The sequence below is a fragment of the Hyperolius riggenbachi genome, chromosome 7 (assembly GCF_040937935.1).
Source record: "Hyperolius riggenbachi isolate aHypRig1 chromosome 7, aHypRig1.pri, whole genome shotgun sequence".
NCBI lineage: Eukaryota > Metazoa > Chordata > Amphibia > Anura > Hyperoliidae > Hyperolius > Hyperolius riggenbachi.
The window spans coordinates 254648241-254670224 of record NC_090652.1 but is presented as its reverse complement, the minus strand read 5'-3'; the positions used below and the strand labels follow the sequence as shown (position 1 = coordinate 254670224).

Genomic DNA, 21984 nt, shown 5'->3' with positions numbered 1-21984 from the left:
CTGCGCTCCCAGCATCCCCCGGGTCGGCCTGTGTGCCACGTAACTAGCTGCCGCTGCAGTAAGCTGTGTCAGCGGGACCGGGAGCGGGAAGTGTCACCGCCTAAGGGGGCGACATGGGGGGTGCGCAGAGTGTGGAGATCCCCGGAGGAGGCACGGAGGGATATCATGTCCTGCGGGTAGGTGCTGCGGTGCGGGGAGGCCCTTTTGTGTCCATCATGCCGGGTGACACGACTGCTGAGTGGTGGCTGCAGGCCTCTGCTGCTTCCTGCACCGGCTGACGTCCTCTACCCCGTGCTGGACTGGGAATGCTGAGACAGTCAGTTCCATGCAGCGTGCAGGCTGCCTTGTTCTGATGTGTAGATGGACAGGCATTCAGATTTGCACTCCCTGCTGGGGCTGCTGTACATGGATGGGCTCCATGCACAGGTGAAGAGATGGCCAGGCATGCAGATCATTATATCCTATTACTAGGGCTGCTGTAACATAATTGCCAGACATGCAGATCATCATTATATCCTATTACTAGGGCTGCTGTAACATGGGTGTCAGACATGCAGATCATTATAACCTATTACTAAGGCTGCTGTAACATAAATGCCATACATGCAGATCATTATAACCTATTACGAGGGCTGCTGTAACATAAATGCCATACACGCAGATCATCATTATATCCTATTACTAGGGCTGCTGTAACATGGGTACTAGGCATGCAGATCATCATTATATCCTATTACTAGGGTTGCTGTAACATGGGTGCCAGGCATGCAGATCATCATTATATCCTATTACTAGGGCTGCTGTAGCATGGGTGCCAGGCATGCAGATCGTTATCCTATTACTAGGGCTGCTGTAACATGGGTGCCAGGCATGCAGATCATCATTATATCCTATTACTAGAGCTGCTGTAGCATGGGTGCCTGACATGCAGATCATGATATCCTTTTACTAGGGCTGCTGTAACATAAATGCCATACATGCAGATCATCATTATATCCTATTACTAGGGCTGCTGTAACAAATGCCAGACATGCAGATTATCATTATATCCTATTACTAGGGTTGCTGTAATATGGGTGCCAGGCATGCAGATTATCATATCCTATTACTAGGGTTGCTGTAATATGGGTGCCAGACATGCAGATCATCATTATATCCTATTACTAGGGCTGCTGTAACATAAATGCCATACATGCAGATCATCATTATATCCTATTACTAGGGTTGCTGTAACATGGGTGCCAGACATGCAGATCATCATTATATCCTATCACTAGGGCTGCTGTAATATGGGTGCTAGGCATGCAGATCATCATTATATCCTATTACTAGGGTTGCTGTAGCATGGGTGCCAGGCATGCAGATTATCATTATATCCTATTCCTAGGGTATCTGTAACATCGGGGACAGGCATGCAGATCATCATCATATCCTATTACTAGGGTTGCTGTAGCATGGGTGCCAGACATGCAGATCATCATTATATCCTATTCCTAGGGCTGCTGTAACGGGGCCAGACATGCAGATCATCATCATATCCTATTACTAGGCATACAGATCATCATTATATCCTTTTACTAGGGCTGCTGTAATATAGGTGCCAGGCATGCAGATTATCATTATATCCTATTACTAGGGTTGCTGTAATATGGGTGCCAGGCATGCAGATTATCATTATATCCTATTCCTAGGGCTGCTGTAACATCGGGGCCAGACATGCAGATCATCATTCTATCCTATTACTAGGCATACAGATCATCATTATATCCTTTTACTAGGGCTGCTGTAATATGGGTGCCAGGCATGCAGATCATCATTATATCCTATTCCTAGGGTTGCTGTAGCATGGGTGCCAGGCATGCAGATTATCATTATATCCTATTCCTAGGGCATCTGTAACATCGGGGCCAGGCATGCAGATAACCACTATATCCTGTAACTAGGGTTGCTGTGCATGGTTATCAGGCATGTAGAACTCCAGTATAGTTATCAGGGCTGTTGTACATGGGTGCCAGGTACGCCTATCATCAGCATAACCTCTTGCAGGAGCTTCTGCACATTATGCAGATTACCACTAAATCCCGTTACTGGGCATGCAGATATCCATGACATTCTGCTATCAAGATTGCTGTGCATGGGTGGCAGGTATAATTCTGGATAGTGTAATGGTTAAGGGCTCTGGCATAGGAGACCTGGGTTCGAATCTTGGCTGTGCCTGTTCAGTAAGCCAGCACCTATTCAGTAAGGAGTTCTTTGGGCGAGACTCCCTAACCTGCTACTGCCTACTGATGGCGCTCTAGTGGCTGCCTCATAAGCGCTTTGAGTCCGACAGGAGAAAAGCGCTATACAAAAAAAGGAATTATTATAACCTATTATTAGGGCTACAGTGCTTGAGTATCAGGCATGCAAACCATCAGCATAACATTCTTAGGTTTGCTGCATATGGGTACCAGGCTCAATGGAAGAGATGAAAAAAATATGGAGATAATCAGCGCTAATCTACTTTAGGGGACCCAGCAGGAATCCTCGTAGGGTACAGTTCTCTAATCATCGCCTCTTACAGCACAAAGCGTTGTGATTGGCTGAATAGTGTGGGTGTAGTTTACTACAACCTATCGGAAACCTAGCAGTTTGAGAGGGTGCTGTCCACAAGATTTTCCCTATAAGGTTTCCTGCTGGGTCCACTAAAGTAGACTAGTAACTAGTCTACTTTAGGGGACCCAGCAGGAAACCTAGGGAAATTCCGCTAACGTGATTACGTGGATGGCATCCTGTTTCTGTCGCCCAACGAATCAAGTCCAGCTTTAAGCAAGACCAAGGATGCTCTTCCTTTTCTTTCCTGACTGCTCCCATGCATACCTGAAGAGGTTTCTTCCGTTGTTCTCTTTTGCCAGCATGCCTGCAGCTTGTAAAGGAGAGCAGTCTGGTCTGAGGAAAGCCTGTAATCCAGTACAAGGGGAAGGGCTATGTGCACAGTTGAATGGGAGGAGAAAGACAAGGTACGGTATTTTTTTACAGTTCTTCAGTATATACAAAAGACTCAAAAGGGTAGGTTCAGTTATTCATTGAAAATCTTTACTGTCCCCTACCTTTATTACTATAGTTATACCATCAATAATAGCACGGTTTAAACCCTTTGATTTGAAATTTTGACATGACTTGATCAGGTAATTACAGAGCATGTATCTTTGTTATAAAAAGGAGTTTTATTTAGATAATAAAGTACATAATGTGACCTCATAAGGTCAGACATTCTTCACAGCCCCTAATGATCTAACCGCTTGCGAACTAGACAGAGTTTCAATTAAAAGCTATGCTATAGGTATGGATGTGGCATTGATCTTTAACATAAATGTCATATAGAATTTAAAAAAAAACAACAACTCTATTATAAGTAACTGCTGCACTTTTTTGCTTCAAGGGGAACTGAAGAGAGAGGTATGTGGAGGCTGCCATGTTTATTTCCTTTTAAGCAATACCAGTTGCCTGGCAGCCTTGCTGATCCTCTGCCTCTAATACCATTAGCCATAGCCCCTGAACAAGCATGCAGCAGATCAGGTGTTTCAAACTTTAAAGTCAGATCTGACAAGACTAGCTGCATGCTTGTTTCTGGTGTTATTCAGATACTACTGCAGAGAAATAGACCAACAGGGTGGCCAGGCAACTGGTATTGATTAAAAGGAAATAAATATGGCAGCCTCCGTATACCTCTTACTTCAGTTCCCCTTTAAGTTATCCTTGCAACAGTCTTGATTGGTCAGCCTGTAAAGCGTTGCCTGGTAGTGTGTTGACACATATGCAGTACATCTCAAACCTGTTTGCATAGGGAATTGAAGGGGCCTGGAGGAGCGTACACAAGCACAGTTGGGTCTCAATCCCTTAGGTAACAGTTCACTGTAAATTTGCATACACAATTTGAATAATACAGTATCATCCCAGAATTATTTGCATTTATTAAACAGTGATGAGATGAGTGTGTTGGGGAGGGGGCTGTTAGGTCAGCACAGAGGAGGCCTCAGGCTGTGGACAAATGGGCAGGAATTGATGCAGATGGTGAGTGCTACATCATCTAGCACTGGCTCTGTGGAATATTTTTCTTTAACGTCCATTTAAATCCTGGTAGCGAATTTGCTTTCAATATTTGTAACCTATTACCTGCTATGAAACTCCAGGGCATCTCAGCAAGTTGTAGAGCTGTGTTGGAATACAAATGTGGCTTGTGGTCAATGGCTCAGGACTGCTCCAGAGAAGCTTGGTTTCCTTGCTCTGCTGACTTCACATTGACTAGCAGAAGGTGAAGCTTGGTAGTAATAATCATTGGGGATTTTCCACTGAATGTCTATTCAGACACAGCTTTTAGCACCTGTCTACTTGTGACCCACCAGGAAACCTCATAGGGAATGGTTCTCCAATCACAGCACCCTCTACAACTTCAAGCGTTGTAATTGGCCGAATAGTGTGGGCGTAGTTTTTGTTATAACCTATTCAAAACCTAAAAGTTCTAGAGGGCGCTGTCATTGGAGGACTGTCAAAACCACAGCTAATCAGGTCAGTAAAATATATTTATGAGGTTTCCTGCTAGGTCACCTCAAGTAGACTAGCGCCTAGCTTTCTCTAGTGCAGCCCTGTGGACCAGAGGTGTGCTTAGGGACAGAGCTATTCTGCAGTTATGCAGGAAAATAAAACTGGAGTGGAGTTGGGGCAGTTCCATCCATTTACCAGTGACTCAACAGCCATTGCCACGGTGATATGTCAGTACCAGGGAGGAGACGGGGCAGAGAGCTTATGCTTTCCCAGCAGCAAGAGCAGGGTACATCAGGTACCTATAATACTTATATTAATGTTAGGAAAAAAGTGTGTGGGAGGGGGGTTATTTTACATTTACTGTACCCAGGAATATTTGCAGAACAGTAGTAGTGGGGGTTTCATCTCACTTAACACAGCAGAGCAATAGGAAGCAATATAAGTTACTTGTTGTGTGCAGACTTGGAGCAATGACACAAAAGGAGAGTAGAATTCGGGGTATCTTTTACACCACAGTGTATACTGTTGCCATGGTTTCCAGCTAGTTTCCCCAAAAAGTTTCATAGCAGACAGGAAATAATTTCCCTGGCAGATTCAATCACTGCGATCAAATCTGCGGTAGATCAATGCACCAACATGGCCACCTGATCCTAATTTCTATTGATTTCTGGTGGAAATCGATCAAAATTATCAATTGCTCTAGACCAGGGATGTCAAACCGGTCCTTCAAGGGCCGAGGTCCTCACACATTTTTGACACAGCTCAGATTAATTGATGTGTCTGAATCAGGAAAGGTGTGGCCCATCAGGTAGAACACATTCCTCTCCTTCTCAGTCTCTCCTAAACACTGGCATGGATCTGGCCCTCCAGGCCTGGAGTTTGACACGGGTGCTGTAGACAGAAAGAGCTGGGGTGTGGTGGTACATGGGCTGCTGGCTGGTGGCCCTCCATGTCTTCCCATGTAATTCCTGGGTCCCCGTTTTGATACGCAGAGCTCACTAACCTGTCCACCTAGGCACTCCCCCGTGGGTCCTATTCTCCCTATCCCTGCTGGGGATGTGAGTAAATCCTACCGAGTCACTGAAAACAAGCTATTCAAAATCTATTTGCAGTGTGTGGCCAGATCTTTTGAGCGCGTTGGGCAGTTGTCTGCCATTGTATGGTCACCTTTACAGAATTGGTTGTGTAGCATTCAGGGCTGTGGAGTTGGAGTCGAGGAGTCGGCGTCTGAGCCATTTTGGGTACCTGAAGTCGGAGGTTTCATAAACTGAGGAGTCGGATGATTTTTGTACCGAATCTACAGCCCTGGTAAGTATAAGACTAAGGAGTCGGATTCAGAGCTATTTTGGGTACTGGTGGTCAAAGTTGGTGGTTTAATAAACTGAGGAGTCGGAGTTGGATGATTTTTGTACCGACTCCACAGCCCTGGTAGCATTGACTTGTCTGTGCTAAATATACTCTGTACTAACGTGCTGTACAGCCCCAAACACATTTTGGATGGAGGTGGCCGATAATGACCTCCTCTGCTGAGAATCCAGCATGTATATGGCAGCCCTCAACCCCTCTCGCCACTAATCCAGCAATCCAAAGTAGCAGATCGCTTCAGCCGATGGGCAGCCAAGAGCATTACCGCCACCCTTACCTTGCCACTGCATGACATTGGTCCCGCTTCCCCCACTCCCGCAGAGAAGCAGACCACGTCGCTGGCCTACACGCTAGTGACTTGTCTGTCAGCCTCGGGTACAGATCTGTGCCGGGCGACATGCATTTAACGTGTATTCGGCCCTAATCCTCTGGTGTTGCATCGAGCCATTTTTCTTCAGAAGCATGCAAATAATTACATTTTGTAACAATCACACAAGGTGCTTGAAAATAGGTCCAGTTTTACCAGCTTAAAGGAATGGGGGCAGGATTGTAAGTATTCATTGAAAGCTGAGTGCTTTGTTACGGGACAGGATTGTATACATTCTTGAAAAAGCTGATGAGCTTCAATCAGGAAGAGCTCTGTTGGTGGAATCTGTCCATACAGCACTACATGTATGGGCACCTTTAGAGTTAAAAGGACAATCCGGTAGTTGTAATTGTAAGAGAAAAACAATGATTAGGCTGCCAGCGTGTCCAGTTCCAGGTGGATGTGGGGAGGTTGCCTGAGAATTGTGTGACCGCTTTAGTTTTACAATCGCTTATTATGATGCTTTAGAGATATGGTCACAGTATTGTATACATTTAAAGGGTTCATTTACAGTAAAGGTCATTTTTGTGCACGTTTCCAGAAATGTAAAGGTGTGCGCAGTCAAATAATACATTTGAATACAAAATGTAAATCCTGGGTAGAAAAAGGCAAACATCAAACATATAAGGGGAGAATGAACCCATGGCTTAAAGCAGACCTGAACTTCGAAAGTGGACCTGAACTCAGAACATCCTCTCTGCTCTAAAAGATATACGTAAAACAGCATAATAATCTTCTAAAGAAAAACATTTCTTTGTTAAAGCTGATGGAAATCCAAGCAATAAAGCTGCAGTGTCTACTTCCTGCTTTCATGGAAGCAGACATAAGGTTAACATCCTGTGCTTTTAACTGAGCTTATCTTACTTCTCTGCCATTGGCACAGGGAGAGATCAAATTACAATTTGTGATTAGACACAAATGAGGGGGAATTAGACAGGCTAAACTCTCTAAATATATACAGGGTGCAATTCTCTGTTTTCCTTCTGTCCTGTGCAAGAGTTCAGGTCCACTTTAAAGTACCCCTGAACTGAGATATGCAAGGCCGAGACAGTGCAAAATGGTGCAGGGAAATTTGGGCTCACCATGCACGGCCATAGGCTGTAGGATGGATAGGATGTGAATTATGGCTATAGCAAAAGAAGTAGCCCAAATTACTATAAAACCACCATAATTCGCAATAGCTGACAGCAGGGCTGTGGAGTCGGTACAAAAATCATCCGACTCCTCCGTTTATGAAACCACCAACTCCGACTCCAGGTACCCAAATTTGCTCCGACTCCTTAGTCCAATATTTGCCAGGGCTGTGGATTTGGTACAAAAATCATCCGACTCCCGACTCCCCCCTTTACGAAACCTCCGACTCCAACTCAGACTCCAGGTACCCAAAATTGCTCCAAATCCAACTCTGCCTCCACATCCCTGGCTGACAGCTGAATTACGTCTTCCCCCTGAGTCCATGGCAGCCTGGAGGGAGAATAGTTTGGCTGGAGCAGGGTGGGTCATTTTTTGGCTTTGCCCTGTGCCCAAAATTTAATGGCGCTGTTTTTGCATGTATGCTACGGAGGCTGCCATAGTTGTTTCCTTTTAAACAATAACCAATTGACTGGCACTCTGCTGATCTATTTGGCTGCAATTGTGTGCGAGTCACACGCCTGAAACAAGCATACATCTAATCTAGTCAGACAAACATCTGCTCTGCATGCTTGTTCAGGGTCTATTGCTAAATGTATTGGAGACACTGGATCAACATATAGCCAGGCAATTTCCTTTGTTTAAAAGGAAATACATATGTCAGCCTCCATATCCCTCTATATTCTGGTTCTTTGTATTGCGGAAAAACATACAAAATCACATTCAGTATAAACAAGGCCTAAGCTTCTGGTTTACTTCATTTCTAGCAATTTCTTGATTTGAGGTTTGGGAAACACAAGTCTATATAGAGGCAGCAGTACCGGATGCTTCTGGTGTTCACAGCTGCATCCTGGAAGATGGGTAAATGAGAGCGCTTGCTTTTATCATCCAGCATACACAGCCTAGCCTTAATGGCTATAAATATCATTTTATAACAAGCATGTTTCCGTTTTGTGTTATCAAATAGACCTTTGGACTCCAGTTCTACTCTAGCGATCTGTACAAATCTTATTTCCTGTTGTTTATTCCCAACTTTATTATACCTAGTTTATTTACAATGAAAATCAGTGGAAGAATCATTCAGATACCATTTGCAATAGTTATTTTAAATCTGACTCTTCTCTGGGCCTGTTTTTTAGCTCAGCGTTCTTTTTATCACAGCTAGGCAAAACAGTTCATTAAGGCTGGTTTCACAGTGGGACGTTACAGGCGCACGTTAGAGCAGCCTGTAACGCAGCCCACCGCACAGCAATGAAAAATCAATAGGCTGTTCACAGTGCCCACGTTGCGTTACATTGTAACGCTGCGCCACCAGACAACGTACTGCATGCAGTACTTTCTAAGCGGCAGAGCCGCGTTAGACTGCTTGCACATGCTCAGTAACGTTGGGGAGGAGCAGAGAGCGGCCAGGCACATGGCTAATTAATATTCACTGCACTCAGTGACGTGCAGTGTTTACTTCCTGGAGCGGCCGCTCTGTGCGGCGATTGGCCGGCGGGACCACGTGATGCCGCATGCGCACAAGAGTACGCATCACGGACGCCAGAGTGAGCTGCACAACGCGGCTCACTCTGACGTCCAAAGCAGGGAGCACCAGGCGTTGCGTTAGGGGCACGTTATGCGACCATAACGTCCCCTAAAACGCAACGTCCTGGTGTGAAACCAGCCTTAGTGAATTTCTAGAGGTGGCCATACATCAGGCAACTTGGCAGCCAATTGACCATCAGATTTGATTATTATAATCTGATTGGATGAAAATCAGTGCTGCCAAAAGCATGGCCAATCAACGATGCGTGTAAGTTCTGAAATTGGTCGATTGTATTGCTCGGACATGTTACAAGTTGTAGGGCTGAAATGCTCAATCAGGTGTGTGGTGGTAACAGTGTGCGATATCAGGACAGATGCAACAAAACCCTGGGCTCTGTCCCTAACTGTAAAATGTGGCCAAAGCCCCTCTCCCGGTGCAGTGTGCACTATACTCGATCGGTGAAGTCGCGGCTGGCTCCGTGCTCTGTCCACATTCACAGGCCCCATGTAGTTTACAGCATATACCCAGGCACATTTGTGATGTCACACGCGCCCACATTACCCCGGCAATCACGTGTGGTGCATGAATGAGGACAGAGAGCGGAGCCAGCGGTGGACACCGGCAGTTAGCATATAGTGCGTGGGGGGGACGAACAGTGCAGAGGGCGGAATCATCTGATGTATGGGCACCTTCAGACTTACTAGAATATGCAGTACAAGTAGATGGAATCCATGGTTGAAAAAAGGAGATTGTGAAATTAAAGTGGGATTAAAATCCCCAAACTAAAATTTCCGTAACTACTCTGTTACATAAAAGAACATATGAAAGCATTTCCAAGTATTCCCTGTGCATTCGCAATATGGATGCACAAATAACTGGCACAGGGGCAACGGGACAGACCATAAGGGCTCGTTTACACTACAAGAGCTTTTCTGAGCGCTTTGTAATTTTAAAAGCTCTTGCTAATGTTATCCTATGTGAATGTTCACATTGGAGTGATGTGATTTTGTAAAAATCCCCCATAGGATTGCATTATCAAGAACTTTTAAAATCTCTATGGTATCCAGAGCCTTCCCTCTACTTGGGTAAGTATCAAACCTGAAGGATAATTAAACGTATCATGTAATTATTGCATCAACATTAAATACTTCAGTTATAGTTCATCAGTGGGTTTGTTCTGCTTAAAGTATCTAAAGATGAGTTCTGTCACCCGCAGGGCTCGGGACCCGATACCTCAGGCTACATTTCGGGGCCTAGTTATTTAGACGTGTTGCTAGCCACACGTACTGTTGCTATGGAGCAGGGAGGAGGACCGACACGTAGTGCACATTATAGTGGAAGGGGTAAAAAGGACAGCAATGCCCTCGGCTGGCATTCAACTGAAGTGATTTGGCGCTCTGCATTTCTAGTCGATGCATTGGGCAGGGCAAAGGGTCACCGTACATATACTAGATTCTCTGCAGAGATGGGCCAACCAGCTGCCTTGGCCAAGTACCACTTAGTTTGTACAAAAAACAGAATACCAGCTAAAAAAAAATTACATTAACCTTCAGTTAAGGGAGGTACTAAACTGACACTGCCGTTGGGGGCAGCACCATTGCTTACCTACGGAGTGCTGCACTTCTCAACCCCCCCACGTTGCTATCTAAGCTTCACACCGACCGCAGTTTGTGTCCCCCTGTAGTGTTGCGAACTTGCACCATTGGCGCAATGCATGGTGGTAGATGTAGTCCGGGAGATGCTAGTACAGAGAATGTACCCGCCTCCATGTACTAAATCTCCCGACATGCATTGCAGCTCATGCGCACACGCTCCCAACAAGGCCAGGAGATAGAAACTATGGCCTGTGTGAAGTGAAGATAGCTGCCGGATAAGAATGATGATTCGGCCGTGGGAAAACACTGCAGTTTCTCAGCAGCCACAAGTATGTCCCTACCCTTAGGAATGCCCATGGACTCCTAGCTGGCTAAGTACAGGCACCAGCCAGGATTCAAGATTCTTGGCTGACATGATCACAAATAACCATTTTAGATGGAAAAAGCTATGAGTCTACGCGTGACTTCACTGTAATCGCCATCTGTATCACCACAGCAGTGATAATGAACAACTGCGGAAATGACAAGATAAGCCACTTACACTAGTCATGCAGCTGATGCTTTATGTATTACTCGGGTTATAAGTCCATTTTCTCAACAAAATATCAGTGGTTAAATTGACGGTTTCTCTCAACAGGTGCAGGAAAACTCCCCTGGGCACAGAGCTGGGCTGGAACCTTTCTTTGACTTCATCGTCTCTATAAATGGGCTGAGATTGGTGAGTTGTGAATATGTTTAAAAAAAAAAACGTTCATACTGATACTGGTATAACTTATTAAAGAGGAAAACTCCTCTGCTTGATGGATGCTGTCAGGGTGACCCCGTTTGTGGTCCCCAGCGAATAACTGTTCCTGTAGAGCATGCATGTGAAACTCCAGCCCACGGGCCAAATCTGGCCTGCAGAGTCATCATATTTGGCAACAAGTGGTTTCCCCACTTTGCATTATGTTTGGCCCACTCTAGACCACCAGGGAAGCTATATTGGAGGTGAAGCCCTAGATCACTAGGGAAGCCATGTGGGGGGGGGGGGGGGGGGGGGAGAGGTAGACACCAGGGAAGTGTGTGTGTGTGTGTGTCAGTGCACACAGGGGAACTGTATAGTGGAGGGAGAAAACGCTTTACACCAGGGAAATTTATAGGGGAGGTGGTGGGAGGTCACTAGACACCAGGAACTGTATAGTGGAAGGAGGGAGAAAGCGCTAGACACCAAGGAAATGTATAGGGAAGGGTCACTAGATAGTGAGTTTGGCCTACGACGTGGTTCGGCCCCAGTGTTCAATTTTATAGTGAAAAATGCAGCACTGAGACTACTGGAGTGCTGACAGGAAATAATGAGAGGAGGATTAGATACTATCTTGGAATTATCCTGTGTATTCTGGCATGCAAGATGATATGTGGCCAAGTACACCAAATGTTTACAGCTAAGTGCGCTCCACAGCTCTGCTCTGAACCGTGATTATTCCAAACCTGTAAAAGAAGTTTCTGGTGACAGAACTCTGAAGTGTGGATGAGACTTAAAGGGAACCTAAATTGAGAGGGATATGGATGTTTCCTTTTAAACAATAACAGTTGCCTGTCAGTCCTGCTGATCTCTTTGGCTGCAGTAGTGGCTGAATCACGGACCTGAAACAAGCATGCAGCTAATCCAGTCTGACTTCATTTAGAGCACCTGATCTGCATGCTTGTTCAGGGGCAGTGGCTGAAAGTATTAGAGACACAGGAACAGCAGGAGAGTTAGGCAACTGGTATTATTTTAATAGGAAAAATCCACATCCTTCTGAGTTTAGGTTCCTTTTAAAGGGAACCCGAGGTGAGAGTGACATGGAGGCTGCCATATTTGTTTTCTTGTAAACCATGCCAGTTGCCTAATGCAGCCCTAATAAACGTCTGGCATAAGTAGTGTCTGAGTCAAAAACCTGGAACAAGCCTATTACAAATCCAGTAAAAGCTCAGAGTACCTGATCTGCTGCATGCTTGTTCAGGGTCTATGACTAAAAGTATTTGAGGCAGAGGATCAGGAGGGCTGTCAGACAACTGGTATTGTTTAAAGCTAATGGGAAGCTGAAAAAAGCAAAAAAAAAACAGATAGATACTTGCCTAAGGAGAGGGAAGGCTCTGGGTCTTATAGAGTCTTCCCGGTCCCCTCATTTAAATGCCGCAGGAAGCCTTCGGAAGTCTTTGGGGAGAAAACTCGAATGCTCCCAAAGACTGGCGGCTCCATACTGCGCATGCATGAGTGCACGAGAGAGCAGCCCGTCTTCGAAAGCACGAGAGAGCGGCCCATCTCCAGAAGCACTCGGGTTCCCAAAGACTTTCCAAAGCCTCTTTCGGTGGCAGAGTGCAGCATTTTACCAATAGGGCGATTACTGCTACCTGGGCGAGCCAGCGCTAAAACGCGGGGACTGTAGGAGGAACAGGAAGGCTTATTAGTACACAGAGCCTTCCCTCTCCTTAGGTAAGTATCTAGTTGTTGTTTTTTTGTTTTGTTTGTTTGGTCTTTTTTTTTAGCTTCCCATTTACTTTAAAAGGAAATAAATATGGCCTTCATAGCCTTCTGACCTTGGGTTCCCTTTAGGACAACAGCCTTCTTAACTATGTTTGGTCTTCCTGTGTATTGTCTTCCATGCTTTTTCATAAGATATAATCTTGTGATATGTTGAGCCACCATCCACTGATAAATCTGACTGGACTGACACTGTTATAAATGTATGTTTTTTGATTAATAGTGATTGTCTTAGTGACCACTGACTTTATTGTTTTTTGAAGAATACACTTTTCTTGGGGGAGGAAAGGACTTGAAAAGCTAGTGGATAAACTAGGAAATAGGGGGTACCAGCTACTCATTGGTATAAAGTGAAATTTGTCCTTTAATATTCCCTTTAAAGAAAACCTGAGAGGGTGATAATAGCAATAATCCTCCAGCCCCATAAGGTCTGTGGGCTCCCTCGCTGTCCTCTCCGGCGGCCCCGTTCAATTTCAAGTTTAGCCATAAACATTATACAATGGTCAATGATTACAATACTGTAATGTAAGAAGTTGTCCCTTGTTACTGCCCTTCTTTATAAATGTGATGTATCATTTCACCTCATCTTTCCACAGAATAAAGACAATGACACACTGAAGGACCTGCTTAAAGCCAGTGTGGAGAAGCCTGTGAAGATGGTGGTGTACAGCAGCAAGACACTGGAGCTGCGGGAGACAACAGTGACTCCCAGCAATATGTGGGGAGGGCAGGGCTTGCTGGGAGTTAGCATACGCTTCTGTAGCTTCGAAGGAGCCAATGAGAACGTGTGGCATGTGCTGGTGAGTATGGTGAATGTCTATTCCATATAAGGCGTAGTTTTCGCTGTCTCTGTATACTCTGTATGTGATGTAGACAGGGAGAGCATTATACATGGTATTTGTGTTTGAGATTAGTGCTAATCTGTATTCTTGGCACCACATTTTACATTTTTTTTTTTTCCTAATAGTAATTATTAGACTTGGGATGTAAATATAGTATGAAATACTTTATTCATATTGACTTTAGGAAGTGGAACCGAACTCTCCCGCAGCGCTGGCTGGTCTGAGGCCCCATACAGACTACATCATTGGGGCAGACACAGTCATGAATGAGGTATGTATTCTGTTTATATTTATCCTTTCATACATTGCAGTTACATCATCCGAAGGAAAAGAAAACGGCCATACACTGTTAGAATAGTGGTAGATCAGCTGATCATCCTGGCATCAAATCATTGTTTACCACTATACAATAGTAGATCCCCCAGCAAAATTAGCATGGGGCCCCCCTCCTTGAAAACACCTACCCCCCTTCCACCTTTCTCGTGGGAAAAGGTGTATCCGCTACTGATTGGGATGAAGTTCAATTCTTGGTTACGGTTTCTCTTTAAGGGCCACAGGCTTACACCCTCCTAGTGACCAGGCGATTTTTTTTTTTTTCTTTTCTTTACAATTCACTGCTCTGCATCTTTAAAAGCTCACTGCTCAGCCATACTACTAAGCACTCAATGAATCTCTGCCCCTCCCCCCCCCCCCCCCCCTTTTTCTTGTCACCAACAGAGTTTTTTGTTGGTGGCACCTGATTGCTGCTGCGATTTGTCTGTCTAAAATTGCTATTTTTTTAGTTCAATATTCAGGCTAGGTAGGCTGATGACAGAGCAGAGCTCCGTCACTCAAGCGGAGATGCGGCGCACGTGATCCCCAGGACTTAACGCCGAGGCGTCAGGCAGTCCTGGGGCTGCAACCCTCTCTACACCGGTCGGTGTTAGGCAGTCGGGAGGCAGTTAAACGGCTCCACTTTTCTACTCTGCAGAAGTGGGAGGAGCAGGCCCTTCTATCCCTTATGGTGGCCATACATGGTACAATTTGTTTCATCCAATCTTACCATTTCTATGTAGTATAAGGGTAAATTAAGTGAATATACTGAAAGGATAATTTGGGCAGTTCCCTTATATTACATAGAAATGGTAAGATTGGATGAAAAAGTTGTACCATGTATGGCCACCTTTAGCCAAACTCCCCAATGTTGGCAGTCTGTAGGTGAGACATGTCTGTCAAGCATGGAAACGTCTGCTTATTTTTATTTTATAATACAAGTATGAATAATTCATTGTGTGATTGCTATTTTGTAGTCGGAGGATCTCTTCTCTCTCATTGAAACTCATGAAGGAAAGCCTCTTAAACTGTATGTGTACAACACGGATACAGACAACTGCAGAGAAGTGGTCATTACACCGAACTCTGCGTGGGGTGGAGAAGGCAGGTGAGTGGCTGAAGTCACCCTTGTGTACTGTGCTGAAGGAGTTTTGTATCCAATAACATTCTCCAGACTGTCTGCTGTATGTATCTCTCTGTACACCATGGACACGCCCCCCCCTGCCCTGCTGTGATTGGCCCCGGTGCTGATTGGATGCAGCACGTGTGGTGGAAAGGCTATTATAATAAGCTAGTCTACAATTATTTCCAAGTCATCGGCTGTGAGTCCGCCCCCCACACTGCTGTGATTGGTTGTGGCGCTGATTGAATAGCATGCGCGATATCCTAAGAGATGGCGTAAACACTCCTGCCCTAAGCAGTGTAGTGCGTGCCATCCGCTAGTTTATTTATATGATACCTTTTTGTAGCACGTCACTAATATCACAGAACCATCTTTACTCCCTGTCTCTAGACTACAGCCTCATACACCTGCTTGTTTACACCTTGCTTTTTTTTTAATAACACGTAGCTAATATTACTGCACTTGTGACCAGTTGATGTACTGCTCTGTTTGCAGCTTAGGCTGTGGCATCGGCTACGGCTATCTTCACAGAATACCTACACGGCCATTTGAAGAGGGGAAGAAGATTTCTCTTCCGGCTCAGTCTCCAGGGGCTCCGGTCAGCCCTCTGAAGGATGGCTTTACAGAGGTCTGTATTTCTTTGTTGCCAATATAAACCACACAATCAAGGCCTGTTTCCATTACACGCAGATTCTGGATGCAGAAAAACTGACTCCAATGAATGCCTATGGGCCTGTTTCCACTAAACGCAATTTTTTCTGATTCAGCTTTCCCCTAGGCATTCATTGGAGTCAGTTTTCTGCATCCAGAATCCGGATGTAGTGGAAACAGGCCCTCACACTGCACTATTCTGATCATGTGATGCCCAGATAATAAGGCATCTAGGAGTAAAGATGGTCCATGAGGTGCAAATCCAACTAGTGTGCATATTTAAAGCAAACCTTGAGGGGGAGAGTTTTTAAGTTAGGTATTTGCCCAAGTTATGAAAGCCTCTGGTTGATCCAAAGGCTACCCAGATCCATTGTGAGCCCACTACTGCTGGACCAGACCCCCTTCATCTCCCGGGTCTCGTTCCAGTTTGTGTACTAGAATTACCATACATGTTACTTGGTCTTCCAATATCCAGCAGCATGAAGCAGCTTTGTGCTACTGAGAATATGCAGACCATACTTGCGCATGCGTAGTACGGTTAAGCTTGTTACACGAGTGTTGCGCACCCACAAAAGCATATTCGACAAACCATTTTGAATATGCTTAACCACTTGAGGACCTAGGGCTTTCTACCCCTTAAGGACCGGCCACTTTTTTTCCATTCAGACCACTGCAGCTTTCACGGTTTATTGCTCGCTCATACAACCTACCACCTAAGTGAATTTTGGCTCCTTTTCTTGTCACTAATAAAGCTTTCTTTTGGTGCTATTTGATTGCTCCTGCGATTTTTACTTTTTATTATATTCATCAAAAAAGACATGAATTTTGGCAAAAAAATGATTTTTTTAACTTTCTGTGCTGACATTTTTCAAATAAAGTAAAATTTCTGTATACATGCAGCGCGAAAAATGTGGACAAACATGTTTTTGATTAAAAAAAACCCATTCAGTGTATATTTATTGGTTTGGGTAAAAGTTATAGCGTTTACAAACTATGGTGCAAAAAGTGAACTTTCCCATTTTCAAGCATCTCTGACTTTTCTGACCCCCTGTCATGTTTCATGAGGGGCTAGAATTCCAGGATAGTATAAATACCCCCCAAATGACCCCATTTTGGAAAGAAGACATCCCAAAGTATTCACTGAGAGGCATAGTGAGTTCATAGAAGATATTATTTTTTGTCACAAGTAAGCGGAAAATGACACTTTGTGAGAAAAAAAAAAAAAAAAAAAAGTTTCCATTTCTTCTAACTTGCGACAAAAAAAAAATGAAATCTGCCACGGACTCACCATGCCCCTCTCTGAATACCTTGAAGGGTCTACTTTCCAAAATGGGGTCATTTGTGGGGTGTGTTTACTGTCCTGACATTTTGGGGGGTGCTAAATTGTAAGCACCCCTGTAAAGCCTAAAGGTGCTCATTGGACTTTGGACCCCTTAGCGCAGTTAGGCTGCAAAAAAGTGCCACACATGTGGTATTGCCGTACTCAGGAGAAGTAGTATAATGTGTTTTGGGGTGTATTTTTATACATACCCATGCTGGGTGGGAGAAATATCTCTGTAAATGACAATTTGTTAATTTTTTTTACACACAATTGTCCATTTACAGAGATATTTCTCCCACTCAGCATGGGTATGTGTAAAAATACACCACAAAACACATTATACTACTTCTCCTGAGTACGGCGATACCACATGTGTGGCACTTTTTTGCACCCTAACTGCGCTAAAGGGCCCAAAGTCCAATGAGTACCTTTAGGATTTCACAGGTCATTTTGAGAAATTTCATTTCAAGACTACTCCCCCATTTTAGAAAGAAGACACCCCAAGGTATTCCGTTAGGAGTATGGTGAGTTCATAGAAGATTTTATTTTTTGTCAAAAGTTAGCGGAAAATGACACTTTGTGAAAAAACACAATTAAAATCAATTTCCGCTAACTTTTGACAAAAAATAAAATCTTCTATGAACTCACCATACTCCTAACGGAATACCTTGGGGTGTCTTCTTTCTAAAATGGGGTCATTTGTGGGGTTCCTATACTGCCCTGGCATTTTAGGGGCCCTAAACCGTGAGGAGTAGTCTTGAAACGAAATTTCTCAAAATGACCTGTGAAATCCTAAAGGTACTCATTGGACTTTGGGCCCTTTAGCGCAGTTAGGGTGCAAAAAAGTGCCACACGTGGTATCGCCATACTCGGGAGAAGTAGTACAATGTGTTTTGGGGTGTATTTTTACACATACCCATGCTGGGTGGGAGAAATACCTCTGTAAATGGACAATTGTGTGTAAAAAAAATCAAAAGATTGTCATTTACAGAGGTATTTCTCCCACCCAGCATGGGTATGTGTAAAAATACACCCCAAAACACATTGTACTACTTCTCCCGAGTACGGCGATACCACATGTGTGGCACTTTTTTGCACCCTAACTGCACTAAGGGGCCCAAAGTCCAATGAGTACCTTTAGGATTTCACAGGTCATTTTTTGTTTCAAGACTACTCCTCACGGTTTAGGGCCCCTAAAATGCCAGGGCAGTATAGGAACCCCACTAATGACCCCATTTTAGAAAGAAGACACCCCAAGGTATTCCGTTAGGAGTATGGTGAGTTCATAGAAGTTTTTATTTTTTTGTCACAAGTTAGCGGAAATTGATTTTAATAGTTTTTTTTCACAAAGTGTCATTTTCCGCTAACTTGTGACAAAAAATAAAATCTTCTATGAACTCACCATACTCCGTACGGAATACCTTTGGGTGTCTTCTTTCTAGAATGGGGTCATTTGTGGGGTTCCTATACTGCCCTGGCATTTTGGGTGCCCTAAACCGTGAGGAGTAGTCTTGAAACCAAATGTCGCAAAATGACCTGTGAAATCCTAAAGGTACTCATTGGACTTTGGGCCCCTTAGTGTACTTAGGGTGTAAAAAAGTGCCACACATGTGGTACCGCTGTACTCAGGAGAAGTAGTATAATGCGTTTTGGGGTGTATTTTTACACATACCCATGCTAAGTGGGAGAAATATCTCTGTAAATGACAATTGTTTGATTTTTTTACACACAATTGTCCATTTACATAGAAATTTCTCCCACCCAGCATGGGTATGTGTAAAAATACACCCCAAAACACATTATACTACTTTTCCTGAGTACCGCGGTACCACATGTGTGACACTTTTTTGCAGCCTAGGTGCGCTAAGGGGCCCAACGTCCTATTCACAGATCATTTTGAAGCATTTGTTTTCTAGACTACTCCTCGCGGTTTAGGGCCCCTAAAATGCCAGGGCAGTATAGAAACCCCACAAGTGACCCCATTTTAGAAAGAAGACACCCCAAGGTATTCCGTTAGGTGTATGGCGAGTTCATAGAAGATTTTATTTTTTGTCACAAGTTAGTGAAAAATGACACTTTGTGAAAAAAACCAATAAAAATTAATTTCCGCTAACTTTTGACAAAAAATAAAATCTTCTATGAACTCGTCATACACCTAACAGAATACCTTGGGGTGTCTTTTTTTCTAAAATGGGGTCACTTGTGGGGTTCCTATACCGCCCTGGCATTTTACAGGCCCAAAACCGTGAGTAGTCTGGAAACCAAATGTCTCAAAATGACTGTTCAGGGGTATAAGCATCTGCAAATTTTGATGACAGGTGGTCTATGAGGGGGCGAATTTTGTGGAACCGGTCATAAGCAGGGTGGCCTTTTAGATGACAGGTTGTATTGGGCCTGATCTGATGGATAGGAGTGCTAGGGGGGTGACAGGAGGTGATTGATGGGTGTCTCAGGGGGTGGTTAGAGGGGAAAATAGATGCAATCAATGCACTGGGGAGGTGATCGGAAGGGGGTCTGAGGGTTTGGCCGAGTGATCAGGAGCCCACACGGGGCAAATTGGGGCCTGATCTGATGGGTAGGTGTGCTAGGGGGTGACAGGAGGTGATTGATGGGTGTCTCAAGGTGTGATTAGAGGGGGGAATAGATGCAAGCAATGCACTGGCGAGGTGATCAGGGCTGGGGTCTGAGGGCATTCTGAGGGTGTGGGCGGGTGATTGAGTGCCCTAGGGGCAGATAGGGGTCTAATCTGATAGGTAGCAGTGACAGGGGGTGATTGATGGGTAATTAGTGGGTGTTTAGGGTAGAGAATAGATTGAAACACTGCGCTTGGGTGGTGATCTGATGTCGGATCTGCGGGCGATCTATTGGTGTGGGTGGGTGATCAGTTTGCCCGCAAGGGGCAGGTTAGGGGCTGATTGATGGGTGGCAGTGACAGCGGGTGATTGATGGGTGGCAGTGACAGGGGGTGATTGATGGGTGGCAGTGACAGGGGGTGATTGATGGGTGATTGATAGGTGATTGACAGGTAATCAGTGGGTTATTACAGGGGAGAACAGATGTAAATATTGCACTGGCGAATTGATAAGGGGGGGTCTGAGGGCAATCTGAGCGTGTAGGCGGGCGATTGGGTGCCCGCAAGGGGCAGATTAGGGTCTGATCTGATAGGTAACAGTGACAGGTGGTGATAGGGAGTGATTGATGGGTGATTGATGGGTAATTAGTGGGTGTTTAGAGGAGAGAATAGATGTAAACGCTGCGCTTGGGTGGTGATCTGATGTCGGATCTGCGGGCGATCTATTGGTGTGGGTGGGTGATCAGTTTGCCCGCAAGGGGCAGGTTAGGGGCTGATTGTTGGGTGGCAGTGACAGGAGGTGATTGATGGGTGATAGGTGATTGGCAGGTGATTGACAGGTGATCAGTGGGTTATTACAGGGAAGGACAGATGTAAATATTGCACTGGCGAATTGATAAAAGGGGGTCTGAGGGCAATCTGAGCGTGTGGGCGGGTGATTGGGTGCCCGCAAGAGGCAGATTAGCGTCTGATCTGATAGGTAACAGTGACAGGTGGTGATAGGGGGTGATTGATGGGTAATTAGTGGGTGTTTAGAGAAGATAACAGATGTAAACGATACATTTGGGAGGTAATCTGACGGCGGGTTTGCGGGCGATCTAATGGTGTGGGTGGGTGATCAGATTGCCCGCAAGGGGCAGGTTAGGGGCTGATTGATGGGTGGCAGTGACAGGGGGTGATTGATGGGTGATAGGTGATTGGCAGGTGATTGACAGGTGATCAGTGGGTTATTACAGGGAAGAACAGATGTAATTAATGCACTGGTGAATTGATAAAGGGGGGTCTGAGGGCAATCTGAGCGTGTGGGCGGGTGATTGGGTGCCCGCAAGGGGCAGATTAGGGTCTGATCTGATAGGTAAAAGTGACAGGTGGTGATAGGGGGTGATTGATGGGTGATTGATGGGTAATTAGTGGGTGTTTAGAGGAGAGAATAGATGTAAACAATGGATTTGGGAGGTGATCTGATGTCGGATCTGTGGGCGATCTATTGGTGTGGGGGGGGTGATCAGATTGCCCGCAAGGGGCAGGTTAGGGGCTGATTGATGGGTGGCAGTGACAGGGGGTGATTGACGGGTGATTGACGGGTGATTGACGGGTGATTGACGGGTGATTGACAGGTGATCAGGGGGATAGATGCATACAGTAAACGGGGGGGTGGTCTGGGGGGGGGGGGGGGTCTGGGGAGAATCTGAGGGGTGGGGGGTGATCAGGAGGGGGCAGGGAGCAGGGGGGGGGATAAAAAAAAATAGCGTTGACAGATAGTGACAGGGAGTGATTGATGGGTGATTAGGGGGGTGATTGGGTGCAAACAGGGGTCTGGGGGGTGGGCAGGGGGGGGGGGTCTGATGGGTGCTGTGGGCGATCTGGGGCAGGGGGGGGAGAAATCAGTGTGCTTGGGTGCAGACTAGGGTGGCTGCAGCCTGCCCTGGTGGTCCCTCGGACACTGGGACCACCAGGGCAGGAGGCAGCCTGTATAATACACTTTGTAAACATTACAAAGTGTATTATACACTTTGTATGCGGCGATCGCGGGGTTAACATCCCGCCGGCGCTTCCGTATAGCCGGCGGGATGTTGCGGCGAGCGAGCGGTGACAGGCGCCGGCGGAGGATCGCGTCACGGATGACGCGATCGCTCCGCCCATGCCCTTAG

General features: G+C 45.4%; 1 protein-coding gene across 1 annotated transcript in view; it reads left to right on the top strand.

Moving 5' to 3' along the window:
* The window catches only part of GORASP2 (golgi reassembly stacking protein 2), a 34335-nt gene continuing 12351 nt past the window's right edge, over nt 1–21984 (top strand). Inside the window, exons 1-6 of the mRNA XM_068245541.1 lie at nt 1–176; nt 11148–11228; nt 13610–13813; nt 14040–14126; nt 15145–15275; nt 15786–15918. Of these exons, the coding sequence (XP_068101642.1) occupies nt 114–176; nt 11148–11228; nt 13610–13813; nt 14040–14126; nt 15145–15275; nt 15786–15918 (699 nt within the window). The 5' untranslated portion in view covers nt 1–113. The remainder of the gene's footprint in view (nt 177–11147; nt 11229–13609; nt 13814–14039; nt 14127–15144; nt 15276–15785; nt 15919–21984) is intronic.